This window comes from Ciconia boyciana, chromosome 1, assembly GCF_034638445.1.
Source record: "Ciconia boyciana chromosome 1, ASM3463844v1, whole genome shotgun sequence".
NCBI lineage: Eukaryota > Metazoa > Chordata > Aves > Ciconiiformes > Ciconiidae > Ciconia > Ciconia boyciana.
Window position 1 is genome coordinate 208,059,675 of NC_132934.1, and position 15,152 is coordinate 208,074,826.

Here is a 15,152-nt window from a genome sequence, read left to right on the forward strand (position 1 = left end):
CAGATCTGTGCTGGACAGCTTGAAAATGGAAAGAGGAGAAAGCAATAAGGAAGAACAAGATAGGAGGCATCTGAACAGGCTTTCTCTGGCCATACAGAGAAAGTGGGGCTGTGGGAGGCATTCTAACCCTGTGGGGGCCCTGGGTGACTTTCCAGTCCTCCTCTAAGGGTCCAGCAGTCAGTGCTGCTCCCTTATTAAGTGCCTTAAAGCACGAGGAGTGAGGCTAAAACACATAGATAACCTCTGTGCTCAAAAATCATCCCTTTTTTGGATAAGATTTAAAACAACATTAAAAAAAACCCACCCAACTGGCTAAATTCAGTCAGCTTTGCTCACATCTTTTTCTTCGGCAACAAATTGCAGGCCCACCATTGACTTCGTTGGCAAGCTGCCTGGGGAAAGGCTCGGCTCCGTCCACCTCTGCCCTGACAGCCCTGAGAAGCCATTTCAGGGAACATGAGCATCACAGGCCAATCACTGGATCCCCAACACCGGACTGCAAACAGTTAATGATTGGAGGGAGCAGGGGATGGAGGTTTCATTCAGTGAAATCTGAGATTTCAAAACCTGGCCTTCGTTCTGAATGACAACAAAAATAGGGCACTTGGCAAGCCTCCAGGAAGGAAAATTTCCTCCAAAAATTAATTTGGCATCAATTAAACATTGTTTTAATTTTTGACTTTTTAAACACAGCATTACAGAATTTATTATTTTTTAACTGAAGTGAAAAGTTGCTCCAAAACTATCGAAACGTGGAAAATCTGCCTCTAATATCCAGCCCATCCCACCCAAGCATGACCACTCAAGCTGGAAGCCCCACCATCCACCTTCCTCTTGAGGAGGGTTAGGAAACTTCACATGGCCAAAGCCAGCCCATTTCAGACCTGAACTACCCCCAGAAGGGCCTTATTCTTCCTTAATTACAGGCAGGATGAGAACAGGTTTAATTTACACATTACCAGTAGGTGCCTGCAGCGAGGTGAGATGTGTACGAGCTGAGCCATGTGGAACAAGGCACAAGTGGCTGAGGTGAGCCCAAACCCACCCGGCTGTCTTCCCATTTATCCTAAAAGGAGGAATTCAGCACCTCACAAAAACATTCCCTGGCGGCAACACCGGCACATTGGCCTCTGCAAAGCCCACGAGCAAAGGCCAGTGAGCGCTGTGCACACTGCACCACCAACTGCCACCACGACCCATCTATGTATGACATGGCCTTAATCTTCCCACGTCAGCAAGAAATTTTGTATTGGACATGCAGGTCTCTTCCTTCAACGCAAAGACATTTACTTCAATCAGATTCACCAGAAGGAACATTAATATCTATTGTACAAAAGTGTAAATCTGGGGAAATTATCAAGCAGCTCATTTCATTAGAGGGTGAAGCAGCTGGAAGATGAATGCTATTTCAGCCCTGTGGCACTCCACCATCTCATGCTGGAACCACACTTGCTGTGCTCCAGATTTGAAAATCCTATTATAGGAGGACAGCACATAGAAAAACTGGACTTGGGACCTTCACTTTCAACTTTCATCCGAGGAACTCAAAGCACTCAGCTTGCTCTGCTGCATTACGTTTTCTATCCTCCCCTAAAAAGAGGACAAGATTATGCTGTGCACAAAATGACCACTGAAGCCACTAGAAAGCTGACAAGAAAAATTTACTTAACAGCTCTCAACACTTCTCCACGTCAGCTTCTCCCTGCAAAATGCTGGAGGCACATTTTATAAGTACTTTCCTATATTGCATTAACTTTTAGTAAAGAAGGTCTTTGTTGAACATACCTTAAATTCTCTTCAAGTACATACAGGTATCCTTAAAGTCTAAAAATACTGTTTTACTGTGCTACGCTTGCATGTACCTTCTGCCCAGGCATGTGCTTTTTACCAAAGAGACTCCAGCTAATAACTATTTCTATTTTCTGGTGAGTCACTGCTACATCTCATTACTGAACAGTCCCCAAAAGGCTTCTTTCCTGTAGTTTACAGTTGTAATCTCACAGCTTTCCACCCACTGCCTCTGACTGTTGTACCTCAACACACTGAGGACATTACACCAATACTCTGTGGCTGGGTTAGAAGAAAGAGGAGATAAAGCCAGAAGTCTGCTTTGGTGCTTCGCAAACAGGCTTTTTGAGTTGTCAAGCTGAGTAGGTACACCAAGAGTAGACAGTCTTGACCCTGCTTTGAAGCCGCAACATTAGACAGAAAGATACAATCTCTGCCACCCCTTCACTATACTCAGATGTGACCCCCAGCTTTTCACACAGACCTCATGCTTAACAGAAGGTTTTGATCTGATCAGTCTTGAAAGAAAAACAAGAAATATGTTTTTAACGTGCCATTGACCTGTATCAGTTGAATGTGTGCCCTCAAAGCCACTCATAACTAAATACTACATTATAGATCACACAGGTCCACCCTGGACGCTTCACAAGGAGCGACTGCTTTAACCCCTGCATCCTGGCCAAACACCAACACAGCTCACTGCAATCTCCTCCTCCTGCGGTTTTGCTCACAAACGGCACATTCCCAACAGCTCTCTGCAGTTTGGACCATGCCAGCATCAAGAAAAGGCTGAGAAGCTGCAGGAGGTTGTGCTCGAGGTCCCTGAGTCTCTTTTCTCACGTGGTGATTAACAGGGATTCTGCGCTGGCATTAATAATTATGATCAGTTGTAATGTACTTCGTAAATGGTTCATTACATGGTTACTTGTGGTCACCAGGCTAAGCAGGGATGCAGAAAGGTTTGATGCTCTGTTGTCAGAGGAAATCACCAAATCTCCATTGAAACTTGTGATGGCCTTCCTTACCCCTACAAAGTATCGCAGGCAGCTTAAGCATGGTCTGATTTACAGTTAGGACATTTCCATTTGCATGTCATGAAGTACAAGCCAGGGGAGAATTTGACCCTCACGTGTTGAAAATGGAAATCAGATTTCCCACTCCCCTTCCCTTTGGAGGGCAGGGGAAAGTCACGCAGAACAGATGCATTTTTCTATACAACACCATTTCTTCAGGATGCTGCTCCCTGCGCAGGTGCCCTTGGCTCTGGGTGCAGGGGGGCAGCAGCTCCCCACCTCCCCGCATGCAGCGCACGGCTGTGAAATGAGAGGGCAAGGAGCTCCCTTTCACTTGCCCCTGAAACTTCCGCCTCTGCCCTGATTATTTCCTGTCTTAATACCAAATGGCTCTTAGTCTGCCCAAAACCCCACTCTCAAAAACACCTACTGTGAGCATTTTCTTTGGTTAGATTAATTCAATGGGAATATTTCTTTGCCTGGGATATCTGGGACAGAGATATATGCACCAGTCATACACGGCACATCCACTGCACGCTCCCACAAAGCATGAGGCTCTACCAACACACTGCCAAAACTGTCTACACATCCCTACTAATGGGTGCAGAGCCACGTGGATGGGCACAGACCACAACCTGCCTCAGACACCTGAAAAAACAGCCTCTTGGAGGAACCCCTGCTCTGACAGAGTGTCTGTAAGTCCAGAAATCCCAGAAAAACACACAAAATTCTCAGACTCCACCAAAACAAATTTTTCCCATGAGATGCTGTATCATAAGCTTTCTCTCTGCCCTATGCCCTTGAAACCATCCTCAGTCTTCCTGCCTCTCCCTTTGTACAGTATCTCTCAGCCTCCTCCTGCCTGGCCCTTCTCTCACCTGTATGGGCCCATCCACCTTCATCAGTCACTGCTTCATATCTTTCCTTAAAAGAACCTCTTTCACTGACAAAACATCACATAATTAACGTGAAACTAATAGGCTATGAGTTCTCTCCTACCCCCGATACAAAAGTAGCATTTTTCTTAGGCACAAATGCCTAGCACTTAATACTTAGAGGCATGCAGCCTGGCTTTGCCTATTATTATTACAAAGAATAAGAGTTTTGTCACCTCCGGTCCCCATCGCTCTGCACTGTTGCACTGCTAACGGAGAGCTCTGCAAGGAACTGAGAAATGATCCCTGCATGTCCTGCCTTGCCAGACTTCTTTTTCAGGGATTCTTTCCTATTACTGGAGTTTTACCACAGTATTAATTCTGCATTTGCAGTATTACCAAGGACAAGCGTTAAAAAAAACCTCAAGAGTTTTATCCCTCCTTCTTCATGTCCTCATGAGACTAGCTTAAAAATGATAACTTTTAGGAACCTGCTGATGTTGGAGTCTTTTCATGTAACTTAAGTTGAGGATGTTAAGGGTCATGTTTTCAGGCTGTTTTCCATAAACGTAGGGACTAGAAATCTGCTTTTGCTTTCCTAATGAAAACTAAGATTTGCATTTACTAATCTGACTTAATAAGCTACCACCCTTAGGAAAAAACAAACACGAGTTTCACAACAAAATTGCAACAGCCGATGGGAGCGCATGTAGGCACCATTTTTTTTCTCTTCTTCTAAAAATGACCATTTCAGTCTCAGTCAACAAGCGTACACACAGCAGCTAAAACAAGCTGCACCTCTTCTCCTCAGTTTTCTGCCTCAGCATCCCATCAAAAGACATGAGGAGGGTACAGACCATACTTGCAAAACCACCAAGTTGGCCGTGAGGTGCAACCCTGGTCATGGTCTGCCCCTGGGGAACACTCACAAACATCAGCATATAAAGGCAGTCAGCAACAGGATTTCCAAGCAAAATTTTTTATGGGCTCTCAGAGGGGTGTTTTAGGCTGATACCCTGATACCGAGGTCATTACTGCATGTGCCCCAGCAGCCCAAAGAACATGACTGAAGAGGACCTGCTTTACTTGTGCCCATTTTTCTATTCTTGGAAGCACTCTGCATCGCATTGGTAACATTTAGCTCTCTGGCCTAGCCAGGAGACACTCCAAGCATCCGGCCTGTCTTATGGGATAGGATACAAAAAGCTATATTTGTTCGTAAGCTGTGAATTGATAGCAGTAATATGCTGAGTGCACAGCGCAGTTTTATTGCTAGATATTTATCAGCAGAAGCACAGAGTGTGTTTATGCACTGGAAAATGACTCAAATTCAGTCCATCCTGGGGATTTAACTCCCCCTTGCAGCTACCAGCATATGGAAACACTGCCAGGCTGTCTCTATGCGAAGACAGCAGACCCTAGTCTGCCATTTTCACTGTGCAACTTAACCCCATTTGAACTCTTCCCAAGGATGACAAGACTTACATAGCAATGCTATTTTCTTAACAGATCATCCCCTTGGGTTTGCAGCAGTACCTACACGCCCCTGTGGCATCTGCTAATATGGCGAAGCTAACTAAGTCATGGAAAAGATCATTAGATTCTCTTCTGGTTTCTGCACACGTGCACAATTATCAGCAAAGCTGCCGTGCTGGTATCGTCACTGCTGGTAGGAACTAGGAGAAGGCTTTCCTGCATTTGGAGCAGCTGGTGGACGTTGCAGGGCTGGCGGTGAGGCACGCTGAGTGGTATCAAACACGGCACTGCTAGTGGAGGTGGCCAGTTCTCCACCTAAGGATTTGCAGTTGCAGTTCATCTTCCAAGGAAGCTCTTGGTGCAATAAATAAAACAGAAGGATCAGTTGTCCACAGCATTTAGCTTCAATGGGATTTAAGCCCGCAAGGTACTGCACAGCTCCCAGGTGGTCAAGCCCTTCTGGAAGCGTGCTGAAGATGCTCAGGATACATGAGAAGCCACGCGCTGTCATGCAGCTCCCAGCTGCTCGGGTTTTCATTTGGCTGGTCACACGGAGCCGTCAGCACATGGCAGGGAAATGCTGCAACACTGTGCTCAGTCATTATGGGAGCCTAAAACTTGACAGGAATGGATGTTTTTCATAGCAGTAGAAGTTGTAAAATCTTTGTCTCTTCCATCCTTTGTGAAAAGGAAGGTTCAGGTCTGCTCTGCCTTCTGTTAGTGAACCCCTGTCACTGACAACAAGTCAGCAGAGGTTGCTCTGGCCTTATCCCAGCCAAGAGAAGAATCTGGCTTCTCTAAAAAGCATGCATCTCCATAGATGGTCCCCACAAGCAACACTTCACAATTTCAGATAAATATTTATCAAAAATAAGCTGAGCTGTGTTACCATTAACTCGCACTGCCTGATTGTGGTGCTCAGAGAGAAAAAAAACAGCCTAAACAGCCCAGTCTGCAGCTTAAATAAGAGTATGTGACGAATTAGCTGAGTAAAACCAAGCCATAAGGACAATAACAATTAATAGCAAAATATTCACCTCCACTCCAGCACATATATGTATGTGCATATATATATATATATATCTGCACCTTCAAAACAGATTAGCACAGTACTCACTCTGAGTGACATAAAGGCCCTCTGTTGACTTATCCTCATGCCCATCGAAGTCTCTGCTGGCTAGCTGCCTATTGGCCGTCTCCAGTCGTTCTGCAAAAAACAGGAAATACTTTAAGTATAAATATATGTATATAAAATTGTAGGCCAACCAAGAAAATAAGATGCATGCCAGCAGAGCAGTATAAATAGATTCTCTGAAGGAGGACATTAAAATGGAGGCTGACACATAAGTAAAAGTTGAGGCCTTTGACCTCTTCCATGAAGCTGTGTCGTTCAGATTTACAGAAACTGGAGGAAAAGCCTCTGCCATTTGCGGCTGACATGCCCAGGCAATTCATCTCTCACACTGTCCAAAACGCACACGGCATTTGCAATCTGAATTACGCAGCTTTGCAAGGGCATGGGTGCCTTCCCGCAGTGGAGTGCTGCCCCTGGTGCAGCAAGACGCCCTGGGAAGGAGCAGTTTTCTGCAGCCAGGGACAGCTTCCCCTGGGAAGGCCTTGCTTTCAGGTGCCTCCCTCCTCCAAAAAGACCATGCAACCCTCCTTGCACCATTGCAAAAAGCATGACCCAGCTTGCAGAAGGCATCTCACTGCACAAGGAGTGTACCAAAGTACCCCCATCAGGAACCTGGACCTGGTAATAGCTACCCAACATGTCCTCCATTTGCTTTCTCAAAAGGATATACCCTCAATTTTATGTTTTTAATACAAAAAAGAGATACCCTTTGATACTTCCTACTGGTTCGTGAAGGCAATGAACTTTGAGATTTATGGGTTGTACAGCATTTCTCTATATTGCAACTTGCTCTTCAGCTCGTTAGAGCTGGACAAGACTTTGGGACTGGTGGCCTTGCTGTCAAATCAATATTTGCAAGTGCTAAATGCAAAGTCACCATCTGAAGCCGACTCTCATATTTTGCCAGAAGGGTTCCTTGCCACCAGGGGGGTGACAGCAGTTTTGTCTTATGCCAATAAGCAGGGCCTGATTTCTCAAGATGTTTATCTAAAACTTGTGTGAAGCTACTCCTCTAAAGCCTGCTGCTCTGGAGCTTGTGAGAAGTGAAACACCATGTCAACTGGGGAAAAAAAACCCACCCAAGCAAGTGTAACGTACCGCGGAGATCCCTGTTGAAGTCATGAAGTCTCCTAATTTCTCCTTCGAGTTTGTTTCTCATTGCTTTGTCCAGAGACTCCCTCTTAGCGGTGGTCTTGACCAAGCCCTCATAAGCTTCTGAAATCCTCTGAATCTCTATTTCAAACTGAAAGGAGAGAGAGCTCCTGTTAAAGCCCGGAAGGAATGCATCCCGTCCCAGCATTTGCCCAGCGCATTTCTATGGGGCGCAGGGGTCGGGGGGATGCTCGTGCCGAGTGTCACGCCAGCCACCAGCTCTACAATGACCAATCTCCCTGGCGGAAGATGGTGTGAAGCCCCCAGCAGTGCTGGAGGTTCCTGCAGTGGGGACTTCCGCAAACACCCTGTGGGGCAGCTCACCATGCCACAACACCCCATGGCACCCTGCTGGCAGCTCCCAAAAAAGCCTGGGGTGGCTGGACTTGATGTAACTGCTCAGTTGCCTTCGCTCTACAACTGAGGTGACTGCTTTAACACCATCCAAGAGGAGAAACTAAGGAAATGGTGTATTTGTGTGGGCTGTATTCTTTCCTAGAAAGGGTTGTAGGAGGCAAGATTTATTATTCTGCCAGATCCCTGACCCAAAACTTAGCTCTGAGCTCTGCATGCCACCAGCAGTGTTTTAGGCTCAGCTCTGACCTCATGTCAGTTTTAAACTATTGTGGTCCACTCCTTTCCGTCCTTGACTGAAGACTGCTCTATACAAGAAGAAACTCTCTATAACAGACCAAACCAATTGTTTTGGGTTTTCAATCTTCTTAACTTCAGCTCCTTGAAATCTGGCAAACTGCAGGCAGGACATGCAGAGGAAGCCCTTAGCAGTGAACTTGCGTCTTAAGACCTGAGCCCAAAAGACTGACAGAAGGATAGTCCCGGGCAGAGTTTTGCTGTTCAGGTCAATCCCATCCAACTCTTTTAATAAGCTAATGTCGTGTTAAGTGTTACAGCTTTGCTAAAATAATTGCTGCAGGAATGATCAACACCGATGTGGGAATCTGCTCCTGCATGCCTGGCCCTTGTGTTGTGGAGAAAAGCTTGATAATGTGCACAGGCTGGAAAACCACGAGATATATATAGCCTCCCACATACCTTTCTAAATCTAGCACTTTTTTAGCCTCTTGAATCATGGGTGGGACAGATTCGTGATTTGTGAAGTCAGGGAGCGAGCCTACCTCCACTTGTTGTGGAGGTGGGTCCCCCTCCAGGGCTTGTTAAGCTTTAGGTGTAATTTGCCAGCTGCAGCATTTGCAGAATAAAAGCTGCAGGGACACTGGAGCTGTCACCCTGCTGTCTGCGTAGGAACCTGCAGCCAGGCTTCAGCAGCCTGGACCTGCGCTTCCCATGACACCAGAGCCACTCTGTCTGGATACAGTCCATGGGCACACGGTACCTCCAAACCACGCACCGAGGAAAGCCCGGCAGAGCTGTGATGGAGAAACCCAGTTACCTGCCCCAATTTCTCCTTTCAACTCGCTCAGGCACAAAGGCTGAAACAAGTGACGATGTGCAAAGCCCACGGTGTGGCCCCTGTGACACCAGCAGCTTTGGATTAGTACCTTGCTGGGTATCACATCACCTATCTCACACTGGTGATGATTTAACACACACAAGCCACATACACATACATGCGGTAACATACACATATGGTATTTCACACACATACAAGCCACTCCTCTACATCCATGACATTAAAAGGTACCATATGTAGATTAGTTCTCAGCTGACAATTCTCCACAGCTGCAAGAAGAGGATGACTTGTTGAACTGGCCATATCCCACGGTATGACACTCCTCCTTGGGTGAACTACAAACTTAGTCAGATTATTCTGACTTTCCATTTTACTCTTTTTAAAGCAGGAGCTCCAGGAAGCCCCGTTACATTTTCCCTAACCACATCTAGAAAAGCAGGTTCTTCTTCCCCACTCTGCTGATGCATGGCCAGACACCAAGCATGTTCCCACCACAAGGACAGCACGCTCAGAGGAATGCTGCATAAATCCAAACCTGTTTGAAATTCAGACTGAACCTTACTGTGGCTCAAAAAAAGTCAATGAGTTTTATTTTTCCTCATATTGCATGGCAATGCAAGCTTGTACAAAGCCTCATCAAAAAGTCTTAACTTTTTTTAGAAAATCACCTTGAGTGCTGTGTGCAGTTCTGGGCCCCACAATTTAAGAAGGATGTGGAGGTCCTTGAATGCATCCAGAGGAGGGCAACAAAGCTGGTGAAAGGGCTGCAAGGCATGTCTGATGAGGAGCAGCTGAGGACACTGGGTTTGTCTAGTTTGGAGAAAAGGAGGCTGAGGGGCGATTTCATTGCTCTCTACAGCTTCCTGAGAAGGGGAAGAGGAGAGGGAGGTGCTGAGCTCTTCTCCCTGGTATCCAGTGATAGGACGTGTGGGAATGGCTCAAAGTTGCACCAGGGGAGGTCTAGACTGCACATTAGGAAGCATTTCTTTACCAAGAGGGTGGTGAAACACTGGAACAGGCTTCCTAGAGAGGTGGTCAATGCCCCAAGCCTGTCAGTGTTTAAGAGGCATTTGGACAATGCCCTTAACACGCTTTAACTTGGTCAGCCCTGAATTGGTCAGGCAGTAGGACTAGATGGTCATTGTAGGTCCCTCCCAACTGAAATAGTCTATTCTGGTCTATGACTATGACCTACAATCAAAAATCTGTTTCATGTGAATTTTCCAGAATCAAAATGACATGTTGATTAGTTACTCCAATAACAGCATAGTTTCAGCTACTTGATTCTGTTACAGCTTTTTCTTTAGATCAGCATGACCTCCGCTAGCAAAAGTTTTCTCTTACTGTAAGTAGTTAGAGGCTATATTCAAACTACCTCTCATTGCTCTCCTTGACCATTTAAGCAGATTGAGCTTCTCTCTCCTTGAAAGGAAGGTTTTGCTTATCAAAAATAATTTTTAAAGCACCTTCCTGAATCCTGAACTACATGATCCCAACCAGACACTGTGCTCAGTTGGGTGCCCCGACACCTCCCCTCTCCTGGGTGAGCCACTATCTGCAGGAGAAGATGCCTGCTCCAGAGAGCTCCTACCACAGCAAAGCAGGTTTGCCAACATGGCAGGGGGTTTCCACAGCCCAACAGTCCTGCCCAACGCTGCTGTTACCACAAGGGCTCCGCTCTGCCCGTTATCTGCCGCTGTTTCCCAAAACACATCACCACACAAGTCTCCTGCAGCCCCGGAGGCAAAGACTTGCTGCAGGAAAAGAAAGAACCTCCATCAGCACTGAACAAAATTAAAGGAGAGTAGAAGAACAGCCATAAATTGTGTCAGTGTTTCTCAGCAGCTCTGGGATTTCCTTCCCCTTCTTCTATGGAGGGAAAAAAAACAGTTCAGCCTCTTCTCTGCCTGGTAGCTCCTAGAGCCAACCCACTCAAACAACCTACACACATGGCATGGGGAAGAGCCAGCCCAGCCTGGCAATTAAACTTCAGCAAGGTAACACTGCCCAACAAAACAACAAAAGCAAAAAAAAAAAAAAAAAGGAGAAAATCACACTTTGCTTTTGCAAAAAAAGCTCAAAATTAAACATGCACAACCCCTCTTCCCCTCCAACTCTTTTTAGGTAAGAAAACCAGACAACTTGTCAAACAGCACGGGCGTTAATCACCACCTTGTACCTCTGCAAAAAGTCTGTTCAGACACGACTGAGAACTTGACAACCCTCACGGCTGATCTGTTCATGCGAACACCCAGGGAGCCCTCCATGCCAAGCTGATTTTCCTAATTTCTTCTCCTATTCTGTAATGAATAAAAGTGATGGAAAGGTGGCCCTACCTAGAATAAAATTGTTATGCACAGACAAACAAGAAGTACTCCTCATGACCCTTCCACTTCCAATAAGAGGGAAGAGTTTTCACACCCAAAGGATGTAATTTAACTCACTGTCACGTTTTCAGAGGTGATGTTCAGCTGAAACTGTGGGAACAGAGGAGGACCTGCCCTGTCCTTGTGTTCAAACACAGAAAAAAACAGCATGGGAGGGATACTGTGTGTTAAGGCTTTGGTTCAGGACATTTTCCTGAAGAAAGAATGTACTTGAGCATGTGTTTCGCTTTAATACTCCGCTTACATTCCCCCAGAGTCAATGGGACTCGAGTCCACGGTCTGTTGACTGAAGTGAGACTTCAGCCCATGCTTGAATACCTTTCTGTTGGTGTCTGATGCAATCGACTCGCAGGGCATCCAAGATAAAGACAGAGCCGTTTCCAAGAGTGTAAAAGGAAATCAGAGTATTTTTAGGGCATCGCACTCAAATAACTTTTACTGAACAACGCAGCTTTTGTAAAATTAATAGCTGGAATATTTCTTTTTGCCCACGAAGGCCACAGGGAAGTCAGCGTTAAAACCTTTGCAGATGTCTTCACAAATAGTTAATGTTGCTGCAAAAATTTCTCAACTAAGTTTAGGAAATTCTGTGAATAAACTTAACTCATCTGGTTGCAGAGCAGGAGGCTGAAAAGACGACAGCAGCTACAAAACAACAGGTCTTTTTTCTAACCTGTTTGAACAGATTGTCACAGATTTTTCCCAAAGCTGATGCTGGGACATGGTCTCTCAGAGCTGCCTCTTCTCCTGTGACGGGTGTCTCCAAGAACACCCTGATCCCACACAGCACAGAAAAAACTGAGCTCCTATTTAGACTCCTAAATTCAGAGAGAAAAGACCTGCAGCCTAAGCCCATTGTGCATAAGCGGTGGGAATACATAAATGAAATAGCAGTGTAGAATCCTAAATAACTCATTTGGTCTGGGCTCTTGAGCCCCAAAGCCAGCAGGTCTGGGGAGCATCTCTGCATTGCCTTCAGTGAGCTCTCATTTTTAAGCAACTTCTACTTTGTTTGATTTGACTCTTCATCTTGTCACCCCAGGCAGTGTGCAAGACATCGCCCTTTCCCACTGAAAATGCCAGCTTGCATACAGACAAGAGGGTGCAGGTTCTCTTTGCAAAAGGGTTGTCGAACAAAACCTTTACCAAATGGTTCTTTCAGATAAGGGGGCAGTGCTTTTTGAACCAACATGTTCAAAGGTGGGTGTCTAACATCAGCTCTTAGAAACACATCAAGCAGCCACTGAAAGCCTCTGAGACAACCAGGTTAATGCATTTCCAAATAACGGGCAACCCCACCGATAGCTGTTACATTTCCAAAGAGCATGGAGTGCCACGCGAGCATATTGTGGTGAACAAGACCACTCAGGGCAGATGTGGCCGTGCTCTTCAAATGCTTCTCACCCGCAGCTCTAGTGCCTGTGCAGATGGTGCAGGACCCGGCTGCACCAGGAGCAGACTCTGCCCATGGAAGGCTTCCAGGGAAAGCTCTGGTGAGGCCACCACAGAAGGATGGAAGGGGAAAGTCCCCACCTGAGAGACATGTGATGGGCTGCTCCATTTCGCCCTAAAGGCAGGGGAGCCCACAGGCCACGGGGCACAGGATTACACTTCTGGGAGACCACCATGGAGAAGTAATAGTTGGAGATGGCCACTGGTGTGTGCCTGTTGCAGTGACATGACCATGAAGAACAGCTTGGGGGACCCAAATGCAGAAACACCAAGACGGTTGCCCTGCCCAGGCCCCATCCACCCCTCCACATACCTTCTGCAGCTTGTCCGCCTTCTCGTAGTACCCCTCCAGCTCCTGCCGTAACACGTGGTTCTCCTCGGAGAGCATCTCCACCATCTGCTGCGCCCGCTCCACGATGGCGAAGGCGTCGGGTGTCAGCTGCTGGCCCAGTGGCGTCGGTGTCGGCGGCTGGGCAGCAGCGGGGGCCGGCAGTGGGGGCAAGGTGCCCGGGAGCAGAGGGCCGCCGGCAGCGGTGGCCTGGGAGGACATGGGGCTGTGCTGCTGGGCCGGCGGCGGCGGGAAGGGCGGCTGGCATTGTCGGCTGCGGGGAAGCACACGCGGGGGAGGTGTTAGAGCCGCGCGCCCTCGAAATGTATGCAGGAGCTTTCGCCTAATGACTGCATGGTTTATTAATAGGGTTATAACTGTACGGTCGTGATTCCGGTCCTTAGTCACTCCTAAATACCAACAATTGCAGCAGGGACCGGGTAAATTGTCTCCTTGCCTGCTCTTGACAGTGATGTATACATCTGGCACGAATGGATAAAGGAAGCATTGACTCGCAAACGACATTTTTGCCTAGGTGCGCAGCTAATATTTCATCAGCCAGCCAGCCTCTCCCTGCCCCCCCTTGCCACAAACCCCACCGCCAAGAAGCGTAAGCCGGCGGGCTCGAAGGAAACACAAGGGGTGCATTACTCACCCTTCGAACACCGCTCCCTGCCTGGAGCGAGACCGGCTGATCGGCCGAACTGGGAGGCGAAAGGAAGTGATGTGAGCACAGCAGCATCCCCGAGCGGCTTTAGCAAGCGGCAAAGGGAAGGGCTGCTGCGGAGCTGCTGGAGACACAGCCCCGGTCAATCACGGCGAGCCACGAAAGCCATCTTCCAGTGCGAGACCTCATTGTGTCACTCCCCGACTAACGGCATCCATCACCCACCAGGCTCGTGTCAGGGAAGGATAAGAAGCGAGCTGTCAGCAGACCTGCTTGTGGGCTAGGCTTTCTGATGGTGGGTAGCTCTTTAATCCAGCCCAGTTACAATTTGCAATGTTTGGAGGATAACCCAGGTGGATGTCTTAGCAGTGAGGGGGACCCTGTGGCTGGTGGCCAGGCAGGACCGGAGTCCCTCACTTCTGTCCTGCATTTCAGCCCTGTGAGCTCGAGAAGGGAGACTGCTCCTGTTTCAAAAGGGGGAAATTCAGGCAGGGAGCAGCTCAAAGCTTGTCTGCACCGGACCCATCTCCATCCCTCCATCCACCGCACAGGCAGCCTCGGAGCCTTGGCCAGGGTGAGCAGCCCCACGCAGAGCCTCGCTGTGCACAGGCTGAGCCACTCCTCAGCCCAGATGCCAAAGTTGTGAAATTTCTACAGAGCGCTTATCTAAGAGACTGAACCCAGACCACACGGGACATCTGTGTCAGAGCCCAGTTTGGCTGGAAAATAAGCTGGCTGCTGGACCCCACCTGAGGTCTGCAATCAAGCACATTCTGAAAGTTGTATTTTAGCTGAACCACAAGCTATTAGGCTTGCTGTAGCTATCATTGCCTTTATTTCTGTACCCTACAAGAGGCAGGAGACATAATGAACAGATTTATTTACTCCATTTGGCCTCAAAGATCCATGAATGCTATTTTTTAGACAGGCGATTTTGTGCTATATAAAGACATAATAAATATGATTACCGGTCTTCAGCTCCCGAACGGCTTCACGAAACAGGGTTTTCAAAAGCTCTGCACGTTGGCCTAATTCTACTGACAATAACCCGCCACTGCCTTCAACTGCAGCAGAACAAGATGAAAAGTGAAGGCAATTAAAGCCCTGCCCTAAAAGCCAACAGCACTGCTCTAACGAGCTTGTCCCCACCAAGCCACACAACAGCAAGGAAAACCAGCAATTCAGCCATACCTTCTGTCCGAACCAGAGGGAAAGCAAACGGGGCTCTGCAGCTCCCCAGACGCAGCACACACACAGCCCCGTGCTCCCATCCCGGCTCTCGTGCTTTGCCCGGTGCATCCGCTGTGGCATGGAAAGGTATTGAAATGGAGCGAAGACCAGCGATGAGCCCATTCCCGAACACAAGCACACTGCTAACCTGCCCAGCAGCACAGATCCTGGTCCAGACTCAGTGTTCTTGGGAGGAAGATTCCAGCCAAGCTTCGTG

At 47.6% G+C, this 15,152-nt stretch overlaps 1 protein-coding gene across 4 annotated transcripts in view; it reads right to left on the reverse strand.

Annotated features, from left to right (window-relative positions):
* Positions 1-15,152, reverse strand: part of AMOTL1 (angiomotin like 1) — a 78,900-nt gene that overhangs the window by 18,586 nt on the left and 45,162 nt on the right. For all 4 annotated transcript variants that reach the window (XM_072850696.1, XM_072850698.1, XM_072850699.1 and 1 more), the window contains 3 exons: positions 13,024-13,312; positions 7,386-7,530; positions 6,270-6,359 (listed from right to left, as the gene is read on the reverse strand). In XM_072850696.1, coding sequence (XP_072706797.1) covers positions 6,270-6,359; positions 7,386-7,530; positions 13,024-13,312 — 524 coding nt within the window. The remainder of the gene's footprint in view (positions 1-6,269; positions 6,360-7,385; positions 7,531-13,023; positions 13,313-15,152) is intronic.